This window comes from Apiospora phragmitis, assembly GCF_038363925.1.
Source record: "Apiospora phragmitis strain CBS 135458 chromosome Unknown utg000008l:1.0-3514335.0:1.0-3519231.0, whole genome shotgun sequence".
Lineage (NCBI taxonomy): Eukaryota > Fungi > Ascomycota > Sordariomycetes > Amphisphaeriales > Apiosporaceae > Apiospora > Apiospora phragmitis.
Genome location: NW_027117407.1, coordinates 426440 through 445766, shown reverse-complemented (window position 1 = coordinate 445766; position 19327 = coordinate 426440). Strand labels below are relative to the sequence as shown.

Here is a 19327-nt window from a genome sequence, read left to right as displayed (position 1 = left end):
TTGGGGAGGGAACCCAGATCCTGCACTGTCGGCGGCATCGTTCTTCTGGATGATGGGGCAGATCAAAGACTGTGGATGCAATGCTGCATTTAGCCACGAGACAACCACCTTTCAGTACGTAACGCCACTTCAATTAGAACGGAATTGGTGGTCTTGGAAGCGCCCATCAGCCGGTCTCCATGTCCAATCTTTTGCAAGCGGTTAGTCAAGCCTGCCTCCTGGTCCTAACAACTATTATCATTTGTGGAGGATTTCGGATAGGCTAACCCATGATTTATACCTCAAGGTCGAGTCAACGAGTCACGTAGAGGGTGGTATGCTGTCCCTTATTGGCTATCCCTGACCCTATGGGACGGTAAACGTGACTCGCTCTGGGAGAGGTTCCTGAAGGGGGACGTCGCAGAAGAAGAGGACAAAAAGACACAACCCATCGGGCTGACTGCGCACGTCACAGTACGGCTACTTTACGAACACAGATACCGGGTGCCAGCCGTGGAAAGAGGCGATAGTCGACTGCGATGCGGGCTGTTCAAGAAGTTTAGGCCCGAAGGGCAAGGTCAGGCGGCGGGGAGCACCAGGTGGGTCAAACGAGGCACCCTACCAGAACAATTTCTCCAGGAGGCCGAAATGGGGGATCACGAGAAGGAACAGTTTCGCACGTTGCTCGAGCAAGCCAAGCGACTCAGATACTGGAGCCCAGAGCAGAAACTCAAAGACAATGGCAATGATGGCAACTGGATAGATATCAACAACGCACTGGGGTGGGGCCCCATTATCAAAGGTTGTTCCTACGAGCAGACGTTCATCAGCCTTCTTGAAGGTACTTTAAAGGACCATACCCATGGGGCCGAGAGTGCTGAAGGGGCCGAGGAAACCGATGGGGCCGACAGTATTCATGAATCCCTCCACAATCTGGATCGACGAGTTCGACGTCTAGAACATGTTCAGTTACGTTCGGGGCCTCCGGCACACCGCCGACAGCGAGAACAGAGCCGGCACCCCCTGCAGCCGCCCCTGGTCTGTCTGATAGTGTCTCTTCGCTTCACTTTTCCCTTCTCGAAGAGCAAGCCGACCAAGCAAAAGAGAAAGGCGGATAGGCTGAAACGTCTTTGGTGAGATTTCCGAAACAGCGGGTTGGTTTAGCCATAATAATGAGGAATAAACTTAGTACATACCTTCCTTACCGCTAAACTGCCTGTCCTGCGGGACACCATTCGAGGCCTTCACACAGATAAATTCAGTGTACAGCTTGGCCAAAGCTACAAACTGTGCCACGACCAAACCGATATGTTTTTCCCAAGTAAAAGTGAATGATAGTGGATGGATTCATGGCCAACTCTGCTGGTGATAGCGTTAGTTCCCATGTCACCAGCAACGTCATTAACAACGCTAAACTTATATGAGGTTGTCACATCCATTCTCTACGAACATTACATGCTGAGCTGTGTCTGCAGGTATACACTGGTAGGCCCAAAATTCATAGGCAATAATAGAAAACGCTTTGGCTTTCGCTCTCATTCGCTAATAGCAGAAATAAATACATTCGCTTGCTTGTCGATCCTCCCTGAAACAACGATACGGCTCAAAGCGAATTGATCAGTCCAGAGGCCCTCCCGGAATGCCATGTTCATCCCACCGAACCACATCCGCCCGCTTAGTCACCGGCACTCGCTCGCCGCAGAGCCGACCTTTGTCATCGAGCTGCAGCCACTGCACGTCCCGGAGCGCTGTCCCCTCGTACCAGTAGTTGAAGCGGCGGCGCGGCTTCTCGGCCGGGGGCACACTAGGCGCGATCACGGCAACCGGGTCTCGCGTGTACAGCACCGCCTCGTCCCAGCCGTACAGGTCGCCGTCGCAGGCGAAGCTGCGCTTGAAGATGTCGTATTCTTCATACCAGAGGCCGCCGGGGTGGAAGAAGCAGCCGAGATTGGTCGGCTTCCACGAGTTGAGCACCGAGCCGTGCTGGAGGAGCCCTTGCTTGTACGCGTTATGCACAATGTCGCGGTACTTGTTGATGATGGTCGGGTACGTCAGGTTCGTAACCGTGAAGGTCAGGTCCGGGCGCTCGGCGACGACGGCGGGCAGCAGGCGCAGCCCAGCCAGGAGGCGGCCCTCGGCGGCGCGGATGGGGCAGGCGATCTGGCGCCAGTCCGGGTGCAGGCCCGACGCGCGCTCGTCGCGGAACTCGGCGACGAAGAGCAGGCCGACGGTCGCGCCCGGGATCATGGCTCCCGGCGGGGCTTCCTCGAGCTGGTCGGCCAGCGTGCCGGCCTTGGGCCCGCTGTTGGAGACGACGGCGACGTGGGCGCCGTGGGGGATCTCCTGCAGCGCGGCACGGACGGCCTGGGAGACCTGGTCCCAGAGCGCGGCGCGCCGTCGCTGGGTGGGGTCGGCCTGGACGTCGCGCAGGGGCGGGGGGTCGCGGGTGCGAGTGATGACGGTGTCGTGCAGGTTGTGCAGGCCCGGGAACTGGGGCTCGCGGCGGCCGGGGTGGAGCTCGTCCATGCGGTACATGTCGCCCGGTGCGACCATGGGGTGGCCGTCTTCGCAAATCGTGGTTTTCAGAGGCGGTGCCGTGGGGGAGGGTTTGGTGTTGGTGCCTTCCTTGCCGAATCTTCCCTGGAAACCGTCTTGAGATAGGAGGTTCGAGGGCCAGACTTCAGTAGGTCCATCTTGTCGCTGCGATGTGACGTTGGTAGTGATGGCCATTATGACATGAGCGAGTGTAAGTGCTGGTTTTAATCGATGCTTCTTGGTGTTCGTAATGGTTGTTCTGTATCAGAAATTAAAAGCTTTTGATATTTTCTCTGACCATGTAACCACTTTATAAACCGGCCATGGTACAGGGAATACACTTGAGGCCGATTAGGCAGTTTTGGTGCCTACACGCACATTATGTGACGCACCTTCCCAGATCGAAGTTGTATTCAATGGGAAGCCACCAGGAAGTATTCAATGGGTTACCGTCTTGATCCGTACTCCTGCTTTGCCCATTTTTTTGGACATTAATCATTGGAAATGCTGGATGGCCATGGAGAACACTCCGATGCGTGGTTTGTATTTCGTAGCTAATGGTAGGGAAAACATTCAATGAAGGACATTGGATGTTTCCTCTATCTTCCCATGTTTGGTTGGTCATAGATGCTCAAGCAAACCTGCAAGGGAGAAGCATCCCCGGTGCTGGCTGACGAATCTCAACTCTTTAACCGCGTCCATGTCATTCCTGCGCAGTACTGCACGCAAACTGCCCCGATAGCGTCACTGAAATTGCTTTGCCAGTCAAGCTTTGTGGGCGCCATCTCCGGTCTTGGTACATGTAGGGTCTCTTATTCGATTTCGTGCATGTTCAGCAGCTGACTCGGAACAACTAGCCAACAGCGTTTTGGCCAATGGGAGCCTATCCCGAGGAATAAGCAACAGCTGTTTGACGTAACCCGTCCATCACGTTACAGGGAAGCCGCACTCGCGTATCTCGTGAGCGAACAAAGCCAGTACCCAATTGCTTTCTTTTTTGCAATTCGGAGTCTTAACCGAACACCACCCCGCCCTTCCCAGGGACCTGGTCCATTCCCTTTGGCCCAAGAACGCCGTGGGGAGTACGTCCGATGCATGATTCACTCTTTGCGGCAAACCTTTACCTTACGTTCATGGGAAAGCGCCAAGTCAGTCAGCCATATGCAAGCCTCACGCAGCCACATCAACCGGGGAAACACACAGGTGTCCTATCATGAGTCGAAAGCGATTTTTAAGACATATCGCAACTGACTTCCGCTGTTTGCGGCTGAAACAAACTAGGGGACACCTCACGTCCCCGTGATGTGAACCAGCAGATGGTCAGTGATTAGATTTATTGCCTGCATAGAGAGAAACAAGAACAACTGTGACTAGGTGGTGGTCCAGCAATATACCATCGCCGTGACGTGCTACCCCTATTCTCCTGTGCGATACTGGCGTTGCGGGCAGTTTGTTGGCAAATTTTAATTATTTGATTGTATATGCAGACCCAATAACGGGCCATGTTCTAAATAGCCCATTCATCAAGCCTTCATGTATATTCCAAGCCCGGCAAGTCCTATACCGATTCGACTGTTGTGTTTCGGCCGTTGAAGAGCAGGCTGGGGCAATGAGGCGCATTATCGAAAATACTCGGAGCAGATGATATTTTCGCGCCAGTCGCGTCGATTCACCTTTCAACAAACAGCTCATCGCACAACTCGTTGTATAATTATCCAAAATGGTACTGATTCGAATTTCCAAGTCCTTTCGTAGTGTCTTCTGGTCGGCAGGACGATCTTCCTTTCCATATCTTGTACTCAAGCTCCCCAGGGCTTCTTAGGTTGCAGTGGACATAAGGAATAGCCGGTTGAGTATATTCTCCGATCCATTAAATTGCTGACTTGATATCATTCTTGTCTTGTGCAATCAACCGCTGTGCGCCTGTGCAATGTTGAACGTGTTCCAAGAACGTGTCCCTCGACCAAGCTCGGTCTGCCAGAGCAAACAGAACTTTCGTTGGGTGGTACTTCCCATCACGATACTCGGGTGGCATCGTGTCTATGGTCGTCTGGTCGATGGAGTGCATCATCCTGAATCTGCGGACCAGCCTGATCTTGTTATCCGCGCAGCCCCGGCACCACAGACATCTTTCGAGCTTCCCGGACTTGGTGAGCGTAGGAAAATAACAGCCGTCATGCTGGCGTATTTGCGGGCGTCGAACCCGGCGGCCGGCCGGGGCAGGGCGCGCCGGTGGTGCGACGGTGCCAGCCAGTCCTGGCGTGGTGGCACGCGGTGCGCCGTCTGCCAGTACCACCAGACGGGGGGATCTCTTCCCACCCACGGCTTCTCCGTAGCCTTGGCCAGCGCCTCTTCCGAGCCGTGCACGGCGATGGCGAGGTCGCGAGCTGCCTTCGCGCTGACGGCCTTTAGGTTATTGGGGTGCATCATGAGCCCCCCGGTCCCACCGATAGTAATGCGAGGCTTGCGACCCCCGAGGCGGACAACAGGGAGCTGCCGACATTGCTCCTCGGAGAGACCGTAGTATCGTATCGCCTGAATCGGTGTCATCAACCGCAGGGACGGGTAGTACGCCAAGCAGGCCGCGCAGCATCGCTGGCACGTGGGAAGGAACAGAAAGGCGCCGCCCTCCCCCGCAGATCTCGCACGCGTCCGTTCGCAAGACGCTATATATATCCACCACAAGATGGGGGCGGCCAACATTCAGCAGCCCGAAGGCCTCGAGGGCCCGGGGGACGTTCGTGCAGAGATCGCGGTATTCGACACACGAATGCACGTAGGCGTCGCCCTGGTAGGACACCCGCTGGAGGCGGGTGATGGACTGCAGGTCCAGCAGTTTTATGACCATGAACGTGAGCTCGGGTGGGAGACGATCGAGGCGGCCGAGTGACGACTTGTCCCGAGGTCGTAGTGGTTCTTTTCGGGCTTGGAGTGACACACCGTCAGTGGCGGGTGTCCTGTCTTTTGCCATTGGATTGGGAATGTGTCCCAGGCGAGAGATGAGCATCTCTGCGTCGTAAGAGGTATTTGAAGCCATGACTGATACTGACTGATATAAGTGTGAGTCTCTCGTTATGGTATAGTAGTGGTTGCTGACGGCAATGAACGGCGAGACGACACAACATATATAATTAGCCAAGAAAGAAATCGGAGATACCTATTTATTCTCCTGGAGTAAAATACTTTAGTTCACTCGATTAGTTTGGTTATGTGTCAATTATACTTGGCCTTTCCTTGGATGAGAGTGCTGGGGTTTGAACCACATATCACCAGAAGCTAAATTGATGACTCCCAGGCAATGCCACAGCACCAGAATAAAGAGATTGTCCAGAGTAAAGGCAATTAGTCCAAAAATTCCATGATCACTGATTGCAGCTCTCGTGTGAAGCTGCCTCAGACATGGTGCCGGTCGGTTGTGGCATTGTGGTGGGGATGGCGGACGGTGAAAACACTGACAGGGACCAGGAACAATGGAATATAAGATTTTTTTTACAGGCCCTGTTATATTCAAGCTTTTTCGATTAATTGGAGTCACATTTATCTGCACACCTTTGAAAGCTTGGGAAGGGAAAAAAGGGGGGGGGATGGGTGAGCGGGAAGGGGAAGAATGATGTTGGCTGCTACTAGAGTTGCATATGGTAAGAGTAAATACAAGATGACGCACATGCAGACCAAGTAGTCAATCAATTACATGTCCTCACTTCTTCCAGGTGATCTGAACTCAGCTGTATTACTGCTTTATATCATAGTAACAAACTCGTACACGGGTATCACAGAAATCAACGCTAAATGCGCAACATTGCACCTTGCCCAACCAACCACACCTCACTCACAGTTTCTGCAAGGTCCGGGGTAAATGTCAACCCTATCTCTTTCCGTGGCGAAATCTCCAGCCCCAAGGCCTGGTGGCCCCATCTCTCCACCTCACTTCACCATATTCTCCCCGCAAACCTTTGGTCCGCAGCGTGACCCGAAGTCCCTCCTCAAAGGGCGGCAGCACCTCAACGAACCGCGGACTCGGCGCTCTCTTCGGCCCCAGTCCAGCAGCGCCCATTCTGTCGCTGTTGTTATTTTCTCCGCCCACTCCCCGCTGCTGCCCCTCGAGGGCCTTCCGCAGCTCGTCCCGCTGCTTCATGGCCGCGTCGCTTCGGCACTCCCCCGACGACTGCCGCCAGCGCTGCTGCCGCCGCCCATCTCGTCCACGCTCATGCGGCCCTTCAGCTTGCCCGCGAAGAGGCCCCGGATGCCGCCGCGCTTGCGCTCCGGCAGCTCATCGGTCCCGGCGCTGCACACGTAGAGCAGATACTTCAGGTTGGGCAGCGTGTGGCGGATGTCGACGACCTTGAGGCCGGATGCCACGCAGAGGGCCTCGATGTTCTTGTTCAGCAGGAACCAGCCGTACTCGAACCGGTACTGCGCCGTAGCCCCGCCCCGCAGAAAGAGCGGGAACGACCGTTGCGTATCGGCTATCTGCGAAATGTCGTCCCGGACGCTGCTTCGCGACCCGTACACGCTGATGGGATATGGAATCGGCACCGAAAGGTAGAACTGTAGCAAGTTGGTGACCTGGGCCACGTAGCCCAGCGCTGCTGACAAAGCGTCCTCGGAGGCGGTAGACGAAGTAGGATCGTAGCAGGTGTTCGGCAGCGGCAGCCCGCAGATCTGGAAAGCGAGGGGAGGGGCCGATGGTGCCTGTGTGATGGGGAAGACATGGGTAGATCCTCGCAGATGCGCCGTCGCTGGCCGCGGATCAATTCTTGGACCATGGAGATGGCGTGGCGTGATGCCGGTAGCTTCGCGTTGGCATGCTCGACATCTTGTTCCACGCTCTTTTGGGCCGCGCGACCCTCGATGATGGCGGTCGGCGGGCCGCAATGGAAGCCTGGAGCTGGTCGCGGCGGGCCTCGGCTGCGCGCATTTTCCGCTGCTGGGCGGCTAGGCTCTTGTTCACCAGTTTCACATTCTCTTCCTCTTCGGGGACGGCGTCCGGGGGTATTTGCTCCAGTACTGTGGTGATATGGCCGGTCACCGACTCGCATGTAGCAAGCGCATCCTGTATGGAGGCCTCCAGGTTCGAGAGTTTCATCAAAGCATTGTGAGACGAGGTGGGCAAGACAGGGCCTCGCTTCGGCTCGGGGACTCGACTCGGAAGCTCGAGTGTATAGACACCGTCGATCAGATGGAAAACGCAGGCAGTTGGGTGGGAATTGGTGGTTGATCAGTGTCCCAATGAAGTTGAGCTGGCGAAGGTCGACTAGTTCTTCCAGAAGAAACAGCCACTCTCCGCGACGCTGGCCCAGACTTTGACGGTTACTTGAGAGGATCGAGAGATGTGGAAGTCTGCTTCGCAAGCTCGAAGAAGCTGAAGTCGAAGTTCTAGCCAAACAGTAACATTAGCGATTAGTAAATAACATATTTTGCGACATTTGCATACCGTCGATCGCGTGCCGACTTCACTGATGTAGACTGGATCGTCCACACCTTGGACATGCAGCGAGAAGAAGACATCGGCAGCCCTGCTTTGATGGCCAATTCCAGCTGCCTTTGACGCGTAACCGGGCTCTTGTTGGCGAGATTGGTACTGCGTCGGCGAGGTTGGGGGTCTGTCGCTCAGAGTGTCGGAGGAGGCGGAGTGGTGAAGCTGGGGCGCATTCTTCAGGTGTCGAGCTTGTTTGGCGAGCCTCTGCTGAGATCGACGTCATCGGTCGTCTTCAATTGGTGTCGTTCAAAGGTCAGATTTCGCAGGTAGATGCCGTGCAAATGTCGCAATCGCCGATTCTGGGGCGTCAACAGAGGTCGGGTAGACTCCCTAGAGAAAGACATGTTGTTGGAAAGCAAGCTGCGACGGACACCAACAGCATTCCTTGGTCGGGAGGAGTGTTGGTAGTGGAATCTTGTGTAATTGGAGCCCTCTTTTGCTTGTCACCTAACCCTGCTGCTACCAATGGATCGGAGCTGGAGCCATGCATGTGAACTCCCACAACTTCGGTGCAACAAACGTCTCAATGGTGGGTGTCCTTGGTGTGTCCAACCAAGTGGGATGAACTGAGCACTTGAGGTTGAGGTCCAGAAGGCCTGGTGTTGTTAGCTCATTGATCTATACCGCCTACGCCTAGCCTTTAGAAAGCAACGTCATTACCTAACCAATTGGCGTGATCCCTGCAGAGTGCAGCGTACTACCCCAGCTGTTCGGTGGATCTTGGCGGCATTAACCGGCAGAATGCATGCTGTAAGTACCTCCAGTAATAGGTGCCTCGGGATGCCTACCAAATGTATTCCATGACTGGACTTGAGCTGGTACAGCAGGACCAAGACAAGTCTGTGATACTACATACTTCTAACCACGTCGGCGATGGTCGCAAAGAGCTGGTGTAATACCAAGAAATACATCATATTTGCACACTAGCTCACTCCTACTCAATTATTTGTGTGCTACCGCCTAGACTTTCGCAAACTCCCCCGCGCGACAGGGCCCAATGTTGTTCGAGGGCTGAAAGACGCCTCTACCTCGTCCCACCATTGCCCTATTCACCCAAACCATGAAACGCCTCGGCTATTTTGTTCGGCTTGGATAGCCAAAGACTACCGACATGTATAACCAGGGTTCCTCCAAGATCATGCGCCGCTTGCTCGGCCGGCCGCAGAGCGACTCCACGGCCAACGACAACAGCAACCTGGGCCCGACAAGCTCGCCCCTCCCCGACCTCGTACCGCCCGAACCAGTCGCAAAACGTCATTTACCAGGCATCGCAACCCATCGTCTGCCTCGATCGATCCGCCGACGGCCGCCTCGCCGTTCTCGGCGGTCGCGACATCCTCAAGACTATCCACATTGACGGGCTTCATGTTCGCGAGGGCGTCGACCTCCGTGCCTACATCCAGGCGCAACAGGCGAACCGATCCGCCAATCTCGGGGAGTCAGCTAGCCATCAAGGACGTGAAGTGGTCTTCCAACCACGAGGGCGAGCCCACCATCTTCACCGCGTGCGCCAGCGGCCAGATCTTCCAGTACAATGTATTAGCCGCCTCGGCTCTGAACACCCGGCGGCACTGTTTTGGACGTCATCCAGACCCAGGAGGAGTCGCGCCAGATAAACAAGCTGGATAGCAATCCTCACAAGAATTCACTTTTGTTGTCAGGCGGCCAAGAGGGTATTGTGCGGCTTTTCGATGTGCGCGTCCCTCAAACAACGAGGAGTGGCCAGCTTACGTTTCGCGCTTTCAAGGCGTTTCAGGGCAATTCGGAGGGAATTCGGGATATCAAATGGTGCCCTAAGGACGGCTTCATCTTTGCATGCGCCACGGACTCGGGAGCCATCTTGAAATGGGATGTCAAGAAAGCCAATGCGCCGCTTTTGAAGATTAATGCCCATGCATCGCCGCGGGGGACATCATCTATCTCGTGGCACCCTGACGGAAACCACCTGATCAGCGGCGGCTTCGACAGAAAATGCCACTTTTGGGATATATCTACCACCGCGAAAGGAAGCAGAAGCCAAGATGGACGATTTCAGCACCAGCGCCTGTCAGTGTTGTTCTCGTGGCGACCGCCGCTATGGTCTGCTACGGCACAGGGAAAGCGAGCGGCCCAGGTTGCGGTATCATACGGAGACAGTGGCCACGGCAAAAAGTATGGCATTTCCGGTGTGCATATCTGGGACCTTGGCCGTCCCACGATGCCGTACAAGGAAATTGACCGGTTCGACATTTCTCCGAGCGCCCTGCTCTGGCATGATCAAGACCTCCTCTGGACTGCCGGTCTAGATGGGCTCTTCTCTCAGTGCGACGTTGCGTTCGCTCCCAAGGTCATGGATAGGCAACCTCTCTCGAGTGTCGACTTTTCTCCATCTGGTGATGTAGTCATGATGCTTGAAGAAAGAGCACATCCCCCGAGACCGCGTCCAACAACGGCTGTACCCGAAGTCACCTCCTCTTTAGTTCCAGCCCTTCTGGTCAGATGCTGAGTAAGCCGAAGCGACTCGGAAGACGACGTGGTCGGCAGTTTTCTCGGCCCTCGAAAGCGTGGCGGCAGAAGACGGAGGCCTCACGTACGCTCCACACAGCCTTACAGTACCACCCCTCCTTCTGGCACTGGTACGGAAGAGCCCATCATCTCACTAGAGCAGGCTATCAACTTGACAGGAACCTTCAAACCTCAACAAATCATGGCGATTGGGCACGTCCCGGTAGCTTCGAAAACAGCCATATATCAGTATCTCGCGTCTCATTACCTCGAAGCCCTGGAAAAGGGTCTCCCTTGGATGAAGACAACAAACGGCCTCTCAATGAAAGGGTCCGCAGGTATTATGGATCACTATGCTCGAGCAGCCGAGACAGTTAGCCAGTTTCGACTTGCCCAAACATGGAGGATATTGGCATACGCAGTGGACTTGCTGCTCACCCGGAGGTCTGAATACCATCTGGAGATGCGAACGACACGACGTAAGAACTCAAAGCCGAATGGTCTCCTTGAGAAGTCAGACTCGAAAGCCAACCTACCCAAGTATGGGTCCCTGCCGCAACTAAAAGTCAGCAGCGAGTCCTCACCGAGAAGAGCGCCGTCGGTCTCCTCAGTGGAAAGCCGACAGACACTAAAGAAATATCTCTTAACCGAGGAGATTGATAGTGAATCGAATGCCGCTACACCGCTAGCTCGACCGGCTGATGAAGGCGCTCCGGAAGACCCACATCAGTTCCGGTCATCTGGCCAAATGCTGACGCCAGTTCAGGAGGTAGGGAGCTTTACTCTTCCTCCGAACCTGAACTCCAACCTGATTAACTCGGCATATGCCGAGCGCAGGCGGGTGGGCGGAAACGCCTTGATTCCGCACCGTTATCAGAAGTCTCGCATGACAGTCAGATTTCCAGCACCGAAGGCTATGATTTCTACGATATGGAGGCTGTGGACGTGCTGCCGAAAGCCATAGATATGCCCAGGAAGAGAAAGCCATTATTGCTGGAATATGCCGCCGAAAACTTCAAATAGTAGGCAACGCATGACGGTGGGCCGCCAGGATTCCGACGAGAGTTTTTGCCCATACTCTTCTCATGTCAGATACAAGCCACGAGGCAAGTGTGTCAAATTCGTCTTATCCACCTATCCCGCCGCCAGCTTCAACAGGGCACCCGGAATCAAAGAGTGGTTCTGGTTCTGGTTCTGGTTCTCGTTCCACGCCCGAAGAGGAGTATGAAAGCCGCATACGAGGCCGGCAACTGGAGGCTTCCCCGGATCAAAAGAAGCATTCACTTCCCCGTGCACCTGTCCGGCAGGACTCGAGTGACCTCGGCGAGATCTTCATGATCTCCCAGACGACGGCGGATAGCCTTGAGAGCGACTACTCTCCTCAGATAACCCACGAGGCATCGCAGCACCCAATCGAGCATCCCGCTCCGAGATTGGAAGTCATGCGATCCATGTCCCCCCGCAAGACGTCTAACGAACGCGTTGCGCTCGGCAGGCCGGAAGAGCAAACCTCCAAAACCGTCATCGAGACGGACTTCATGCCATGGCCGGACGACCCCGACTTCCCCTTCCCCCTGCTCGCCGACGCTGCCAACGCCAAGACTCGTACAGTCTTACCCCCGCTCGACCCGTACAAGCTGCTCGCGCGGGCACTCGCGTTCGAGGCGCAGCACTCGGCGCTCCACGCGTCCGCGATGGTGTTGTTGTTAAAGCCCCTCGTCCCCGACGACGTCATCGACCCGGGCCAGGCCGCGGCCGTGCTGTCGCACCACCACAGCCGCCTCATGACCAGCGCCTCTTCGTCGAGGCCGCGCTGCTGCGCAACCTCTGCGTGCGCGACTGGCCGAATGGCGTCGACGTGTGGGGCGACAACTACACGGCCATCTTCAACCGCGCGCAGCAGCGCGTCAACGTCGGCTTCACGTGCTCGCAGTGCCACAAGCCGCGCGAGATCGACCGCTCTGAGACGGCGGCGGCGAATGCTGTCTGGAAGTGCGAGCGTTGCCGCGCGACCATGGCACCCTGCGCCATCTGCGGGCACCGCGACGCTACGGCGGCGGCAATGACGCCGGTCCCGATGGCGGAGGCGCTGGCGCGCTCGGCGGCTGGGGCGGAGGGGGTGACGATGCCGTGCTAGCGACTTGGTGGTACTGTCCCGGGTGCGCGCACGGGGGGCACGCTACCTGTATCCAGGGCTGGCACGCGCCCGTGACGACACCAGCTCCTCCTGCAACGCCGCCGCCCAACCACGGCAACACCTATCAGGCAGCGCGCAGGTACCATTAGCGGCGCGTCTACACCCGGTGGTCGTGATGGTGGCCATAATAATAACCCTCCTCCTAACTTCATGTCCCTGCTGCAGTCGCACGACTCGGCCGTGCCCGAAACCTACAGCGACGGCTGCTGCCCCTCGACGGCTGCGGCCACGCCTGCCTGCCCGGCAAGTGGCGCAACGAGACGAGCATGGCCAAGGCCGAGGAGCTCGGCCGCGCCGTCAGGAACAGACGCGCGCGGGTACCCCGTTGGCGGCTTCGGCTTCCTCGGCGGCGCTCCACCAGAGGCATCAGCAGCAGCAAGCTAGTACCAGTAGCGGAGGGAACTTGCTGGCACCGTGGCCTCGTCTACGGCGTCGTCGCGGCGGCATAGCACGGCGGCGGCGGGCGCGGTCGCGTTTGAGCCGTATGCCGGATCGGCGCCTGCTGTCGTTGGCGGGGTGCGCAGTGATATCGTCGAGGTGTCGCAGAGCCGCGCTGTCGAGGGCGTGCGGGAGGCGCTAGCGCTCGCGGGCATTGGCCGGGAGGAACGGGAGGAACAGGAAGTGGGGGGAGCGGAGAGAAAACGAACCGGACCGGTTATCATCAGGCTATCAAAACGGCAACCGATCGACGGGCGGCGGCATCATGAGCGTGCTCAGTTCCAGTCCCGGGCGCATGAGCAGTCATCTCGCGTCGGCTTTCAGCAATACCAGTGCCAACAGCATCAGCAACAGCCACAACAATGCTGAGTCGGCGCCCGCGACGGCGCATGGGGCTGGGTCTGGGTCTGGTGCCAACAATACCGCTCCCAAGTCGGACCGTACGGATCGCGAGAGGGAGGAAGAGTGTCAAGTTTGGAGGGGTTACGGAGGATGGGCGTGGGAGGTAGAAGGGAGGATGGGATGCTGATGTGAAATGATGAATTGATGGAGATGTGATGATAGTACAGAGAGTGGGTATCAGTCGTCGCATGTTGTTATTGTAAAAATACGATGTCGAAGAAACATTCCCAAGGCCAGGAAAGTCTACCATGCATCATTTACGCTCATCATCAGTTAGGAGGAGCCACATACATGGCGTTTCGGTAGGATGGATGGGCCAATCATCATCATGTACAATGTTTACCTGGTTTTCGTTCATCGTCTGTTCCGTCCCCCGAATCGCAGTCGCCTTTTGCAAGTACAAGTGAGTTGAGCTGACGAGAACAGTAATACACGCACAACATACGAACAACAATCACACAAACCACCGCGAAATAATACGAGCACACACACCAAATAGACAAACATTTCCAAAAGCGAGCAATATATCATATGCCATTATCGTACGAAACGTGAAAAGCCTTTTTCATCTTCGCCAAGCCCCAACCCAACCGCGCAGTGGCGGGCGGGTGAGCAAAAGACAGACCTCAAGCGTGAGAATATTTGTGTGTACAGGGAGTAGTAGTACAAAAAAGAAAACAAACCACGATGGACGTGGCATCCGCACAACAACGCCAATTAAGTCGTCGACGACGACGACAATCAGCAGTATCTGCGATATTGCTCCTGCCCACGGCGGAGAAGCACGTGAGAGGGCCCTGCCTGGGGGAACGGACAAAGAACAAAGTATAGAAAAGCCGGCAACTCCATGCAAGTTCCAACACCAACCAACCATTTCTCTCTAACCTTGAGTGAGGAAGGGGAAAAGACAGACCATTCCATCCATCGATTCAATCTGTGCAGGTCGAAAGAATAGACACTTTCAAGAATGCACACCGAAAAGACCAAAAACACCCAAACGTTTCAGCCATTAACATCCCCCTCCCCGTCACCGCCAAACCAACCCCCAATCCTTGCGCGCCCCGCCCGCCAGCATCGAAGAGCCACCAATAGTGATCCTACGGCTGTTCCGGGCATTGCTGAGGCCGGCCGCCTCCCGCTCCTTGCTGCCTCGGCCCCCGGCGGTCGACTTCTCGCTGCTCGCGGGACTGCTGCCGCCACCACCACCCCGGAGGCTGCTGCTGAACCCCATCCGCCGCGCCTGGCCGGGCGTAAAGGCCCTATCCCTACTGCCCTGGCTCATGTCTTGCGGCGAGCACGTAATGGGCGGACTCCTACGCCGCTCGGCGCTGCCGCGGCGCAGCCGGCTGATGCCGTTCGTGGCCGACGCCAGCGGGCCGGTGTAGGCGCTCGTCGGCTTGCTGGAGGCGAACCGAACCCTGACAAAGAGCCAATCGAGGACACGCGCCGCGCGCCCGACGCCCCACCAATAAAAGACGGTCGCGGCGCTTGGTGGCGTGCAGGGCCGAGCGGAGCTTGCTCGTGTCGATCAGGCTCGTCTCCGAGTCCGAGTTGGGTTCGAAGTTGAGGGCGGCCGGTTCTCGTTGTTCGAGCTCGAGGGGGAGCTGGTAACGAACGAGGGTGTCGGCAGGAAGGACGGCTTAGGCGAGACCGAGGTGCGACGGTTGTTCGGGGGCGAAATGATGTTAGCAGTTTGAGAGATCCCGAAGCGGACTGGCCCGGCCGTCCTCCGAAGGCGCCAAGCTCAGGGACATCTTGGGAGCTACGGGTGAGCCACCCGCCGTGCCGATACTCGAGGTCCGCCCCTTCGACAAGAAGCCCGCCTGGAACCGGTTAGGCTTCGCGGCGGGAATGGAAGAGATCTCGGGCCCGAGCAGAGAAGGACTCGAGTCGTCATCGCTGTCCTCGTTAGACAGATTCTCCAGATACGCCGAAGCCACGGGAGGAGGAATACTCTTCTCGGGCGGAGGCATCTCCGGGCTGACTTCGAACTTCTTAGGCGTCTTCTCGAAGTCGGCCAAGGTGCCGGATTCGCCATCATCGTCTCGCCATCGCACCCCGCGTTGCGCCGGCTTTTTCTTCACGGGAGTGAAGGAAACTCCTTTTCCAGGGTTGACGGCCTTGCGCCGCCGCGGTGACCTCCTTACTGGAGACCCCTGCTCCTCGACGGGTGCCGACAAAGCTGGGATAGGAATAGGGTTGCCATGTCTGGCAGAATGTTGGCCGCCTTCTTGCGCTTCGGGGTTCCACGCTTAGATGGAGAAAACCTCTCGACCGGCATCTTGCCGCCCTCGGGCTTCACGATATGGGAAGCAGCGGAGAATCCAGTGTCTAGCAAACGGTTGATGATGGTCTTGGCGTGGGTGATAGCCTCCTGTTCATCCATGTGCATGGTCTCGGATAGCGAGGCCATGATTTCGAACTGTGCCGTGAGCAGAACCTGCATCATACCGGCGTCTCCTGCTTTGTCCTGCTCCAACACTTCGCGGTACGAGTCACGCGCGAAGTTGGACTTGAGGAGCTCGGCCTCGCGCTGCAATCTCGAAACTTCGCCAGTATCCGCGGCGCCATTGTTTGTGGGGAGCTGGGTTATGCTATGTTGGAGGGCCGTGTCAATAGCACGCTCCCAATTCGTCTTCTCCAGCTTCTGGTGCAGGTGGTGCCGGCTGTTCTCGAGCTCGAGCAGGATCCCTTGCGCCGTCTTGCGCATCGCCGCGAGGTTGTTGGGCATGCAGTCCTCATCCTCCTTGGTGTCGCAGACAGTATCGAAGGCGGCTATCCAGGAGGACAGGAGGCCAATCCTCCTCTCGATGCATCGGAGCTTCTTCAGGTGGTTGACCTTATCTTGTCTCTTGGGAGCCGAATTTTCGTAGGCGAGGCGGATTCGCTGGATGCCCTCTCGGGCCGACACATCCCTTTTCTCGAGCTGCTTCTGGAACTTGGCGAAGAAGATCTTCTCGTTGTCCTTTTGCTGAGCCCTGAGGTCGTTAATCAGGGCCATTTGCTCGTCGATCTTGACCAGGAAGTCCTTGACGTGACGGTTGACGTTAAAGACGTTCCTCGTCACCTTGGTCTGGATGTTCTTGGCGCGGTTGGCATAGCGTAGGGTGTTTTGGGTCTCGTCGAAATGTATGCTCGAGGGGCTGATGCACACAATCATGACCGTCTTGCAGTTGCCTCCCAGAGAGAACTTGAGCAGTCGCGTGAGCTTGCTGTTTCGGTAGGGGACGTGGTTCTTCTTGCGGGGATCACAGAGGGCATTGATGCAGCTGCCGAGGGCCAGGAGGGATTTGTTGATGTTGGCACCCTCCATCAGGCGCTCGCCGCGGTTCTTGGTCGCACTGGCTCGTTCGCTTCCGGCCAGATCGATGATGCTGAGCGTGGCCATGGTGTGGGGCTCGTTCACGGCGGCGTTTCGATCCTTTTGAGCCACGTTGATTTGGAGGACGGCGTGTGATCTGGACGAAGTGGCGTTGGCCTCTGTGGGGAAACCGTGCGCCATTCGTTTCCCTGCACGATCATATCCATGACCTCTTGGACGTCCTTTGGATGGTGACTTGTGAGGCCGGAGACGGTGACGCCGGCGTTGGCGTCCTCCCTCAGCATCAAGCCTGTTTTGCTGCCACCGGGGACCAGCAAGTCTCGGATCGTCTCGTTGTAAATTTCCAGGTAGGACAAGGTTATCTCGGTGTGCTTCTCGTCGCTCCTCTCGCCGATCTTCTCAAACAGTTCCTGCATGGTGAGAAAGATGATGCCAGGCATCTGGGCCGTGCCGGTGATGGTGTGCGTTTTGCCGCAACCGGTGGCGCCGTATGCGAAAACGGTGGCATTGTAGCCGTCGAGGACGCTGTCCAGCAGGTTCTTGGTTGTGCCTTCGTAGACCTCGTTCTGGGTGGTGTTGTCGTCGAAGACGCGGTCGAAGGCGAATACTTGGTCTTTGACCTTTTTGCCATTGGGGACGACGGATCTCAAGAACTTCTGGACGGGGTTATCTTCGGGAGGGTCGAATACTCTGGTGGACCAACGTCGTCAGTCTTGTCACTCTTTCTCGGGATGTGGGCAGTACTCACAGACACCTGTCATCGACGACCTTGATGACCGATCTGATGCCGCTCTGCTTGAGCTTGGGTGTGGGGACGCCCGCTAAGGAGCCATCTCCAAGAAATACTGTGCCATTGTCACTTCGGTGTAGTTGTGCGGCTTCCCTTATTGTGAAGGGTCGCACTCGTACTGGTTGCGAGTCAATCCCATGTTTACGCCCTCTGGCACCTTGGTTGGGTCCGAAGGATTGCTGTTAGGCAAGTACTCACCAGCGACTGTGATAGATGAGGCCCCCGGGTCCGGAATTGGCATGTTGGTTGGGGTTCGCGTAACATCAATTTGTTAAGATGGGCCGACAGGAGGGATGGTGGTGATGCTGTTATTGTTGTGATTCTACTTTGGTATTTAGCGACTCGGGTTGGAGGGGTATCGACGGTTGGTGGGTGATGGTCGTCAAAATCGTTTCGTCAAGGAAAGTAGAAGAAGGTAAGAAAAAGCTGTAATGCCAGTACGATGATGTATGTAAGGAACAGAGACTCTGGTGGTTGCAGTTCGTCGTCATTTCACGATGAAGACGGGGTCACTTGGGGGACCCTCAGCTCGCTTTTTGTGCTATTGGCACGGCGTGCTTTTCGTGCTGTTTCCGGCTTTAGCGCCTTTACCACAGCAACCGGAAGCCAAACTAGCCCTGGCAAAAGGAGGATAGTGGGGGTGTGGTGGGGCGGCATCAAAACAAGACACAGCCAGACACAGCTTCCAACGAACGCCCGTTGATTCGTAGCCTTGCCAGCTGTTCTAGCGTCCCCTTAGGGAGGCCTTGGCGCCTAAACGTCACAGCCATCGGCTCCATTTCCAGTGGCATGGCAAGCATGGGAAGAGATGAGACAAAATCCAAAAGATGTCTCCGAAGGTGTTCATTGAAAGTGTTGGAGAATTGAGATTGAAGTCCGTCTGTTTTGCTATGTACCACAACTACACCGAAGTGACGATGGTGCATTACTTTTTAAGGGTGGCTGCATGTAGTGCACATACTCGCGAATCTCACATCTTCTCCAGCTCCGCTCCGCGCCAAAGTGCCCACTTGAAAAGTATGCACAGAGATCCGCCTCAAGAACAGCCCGATAAAAGGGGACTTGGCTCTGCAAGTCGCGCGTACTCGATTGAAGAGCAAAGATGAGGTGGGTTTCTCTAGAAATTACCTGGTTCGGCACTCTCCAAACAGTAGAGAGAATTACGACTTTCCTATTGATTGGTCCATGCATTAGGCAGCATCGCAACCAACACCTGTTATGTCCGCGTCTACACACTAACAACGACCATCGATAATGACGCTGCTTATCAGCGAACGCCCCAACTCGAGTCCAGACTTCAATCTCTTTCCCTGTACTACGAGGTACTGTTTGAAGTTTCGAGCTCATTATCCCTGGAGCAGTTCTGTAGTCGTGGCCAAGATGCTAAAACTGGACCTCCCAGTTATGTAAGCCGGGATACAATCTCTTGGCACTGAGAATTGTCTTATACCCATTGTATCAGCTTCTAGACCTCGTCATCCAAGCTGGAGCTGGATATATGTACTTATTTACTAATGAGCATGGAGGGAAGATGGGCTCGAGGAAGCTCTACTTACAGTCTACACGTGGGATCCAACACGGACGTACTCCACTTGACTAAAGTCCCCGGTGAGCTTAGTGAATGACATCTCGTAGATGACTGTCAATATCCAACTTACTGGGACGAGGCTCTCTGGCCTCACACTGCAAACGGTGCGAGTT

General features: G+C 56.0%; 8 protein-coding genes across 8 annotated transcripts; 2 read left to right on the top strand and 6 right to left on the bottom strand.

Moving 5' to 3' along the window:
• Nucleotides 1-80: 80 nt before the first annotated feature.
• PG994_008544 (uncharacterized protein) lies at nucleotides 81-1116 on the top strand (the record flags this gene model as incomplete). The annotated part of the gene is made up of 2 exons (XM_066859953.1): nucleotides 81-114; nucleotides 287-1116. 2 exons carry the CDS (start codon nucleotides 81-83, stop codon nucleotides 1114-1116), a joined length of 864 nt encoding a protein of 287 aa, XP_066713542.1.
• A 480-nt stretch (nucleotides 1117-1596) lies between these two features.
• Nucleotides 1597-2709, bottom strand: PG994_008543 (uncharacterized protein; the record flags this gene model as incomplete). The annotated part of the gene is made up of 1 exon (XM_066859952.1): nucleotides 1597-2709. The coding sequence occupies one exon, from the start codon at nucleotides 2707-2709 to the stop codon at nucleotides 1597-1599; it is 1113 nt and encodes a 370-aa protein (XP_066713541.1).
• Nucleotides 2710-4581: 1872 nt separating this feature from the next.
• PG994_008542 (uncharacterized protein) lies at nucleotides 4582-5551 on the bottom strand (the record flags this gene model as incomplete). Its single annotated transcript, XM_066859951.1, has 2 exons — nucleotides 4582-5049; nucleotides 5195-5551. 2 exons carry the CDS (start codon nucleotides 5549-5551, stop codon nucleotides 4582-4584), a joined length of 825 nt encoding a protein of 274 aa, XP_066713540.1.
• Nucleotides 5552-6645: 1094 nt separating this feature from the next.
• PG994_008541 (p63 protein) lies at nucleotides 6646-8337 on the bottom strand (the record flags this gene model as incomplete). The annotated part of the gene is made up of 5 exons (XM_066859950.1): nucleotides 6646-7270; nucleotides 7329-7658; nucleotides 7829-7890; nucleotides 7949-8155; nucleotides 8212-8337. The coding sequence occupies 5 exons, from the start codon at nucleotides 8335-8337 to the stop codon at nucleotides 6646-6648; spliced, it is 1350 nt and encodes a 449-aa protein (XP_066713539.1).
• Nucleotides 8338-8477: 140 nt separating this feature from the next.
• PG994_008540 (uncharacterized protein) lies at nucleotides 8478-13058 on the top strand (the record flags this gene model as incomplete). The annotated part of the gene is made up of 8 exons (XM_066859949.1): nucleotides 8478-8535; nucleotides 9117-9529; nucleotides 9585-10466; nucleotides 10578-11246; nucleotides 11315-11499; nucleotides 11577-12082; nucleotides 12148-12596; nucleotides 12747-13058. The coding sequence occupies 8 exons, from the start codon at nucleotides 8478-8480 to the stop codon at nucleotides 13056-13058; spliced, it is 3474 nt and encodes a 1157-aa protein (XP_066713538.1).
• Nucleotides 13055-13267, bottom strand: PG994_008539 (uncharacterized protein; the record flags this gene model as incomplete). The annotated part of the gene is made up of 1 exon (XM_066859948.1): nucleotides 13055-13267. One exon carries the CDS (start codon nucleotides 13265-13267, stop codon nucleotides 13055-13057), a length of 213 nt encoding a protein of 70 aa, XP_066713537.1.
• A 68-nt stretch (nucleotides 13268-13335) lies between these two features.
• Nucleotides 13336-13704, bottom strand: PG994_008538 (uncharacterized protein; the record flags this gene model as incomplete). Its single annotated transcript, XM_066859947.1, has 1 exon — nucleotides 13336-13704. One exon carries the CDS (start codon nucleotides 13702-13704, stop codon nucleotides 13336-13338), a length of 369 nt encoding a protein of 122 aa, XP_066713536.1.
• An 837-nt stretch (nucleotides 13705-14541) lies between these two features.
• Nucleotides 14542-17867, bottom strand: PG994_008537 (Kinesin-like protein; the record flags this gene model as incomplete). The annotated part of the gene is made up of 7 exons (XM_066859946.1): nucleotides 14542-14932; nucleotides 14958-15153; nucleotides 15229-15722; nucleotides 15782-16992; nucleotides 17031-17526; nucleotides 17585-17744; nucleotides 17825-17867. 7 exons carry the CDS (start codon nucleotides 17865-17867, stop codon nucleotides 14542-14544), a joined length of 2991 nt encoding a protein of 996 aa, XP_066713535.1.
• Nucleotides 17868-19327: the final 1460 nt, after the last annotated feature.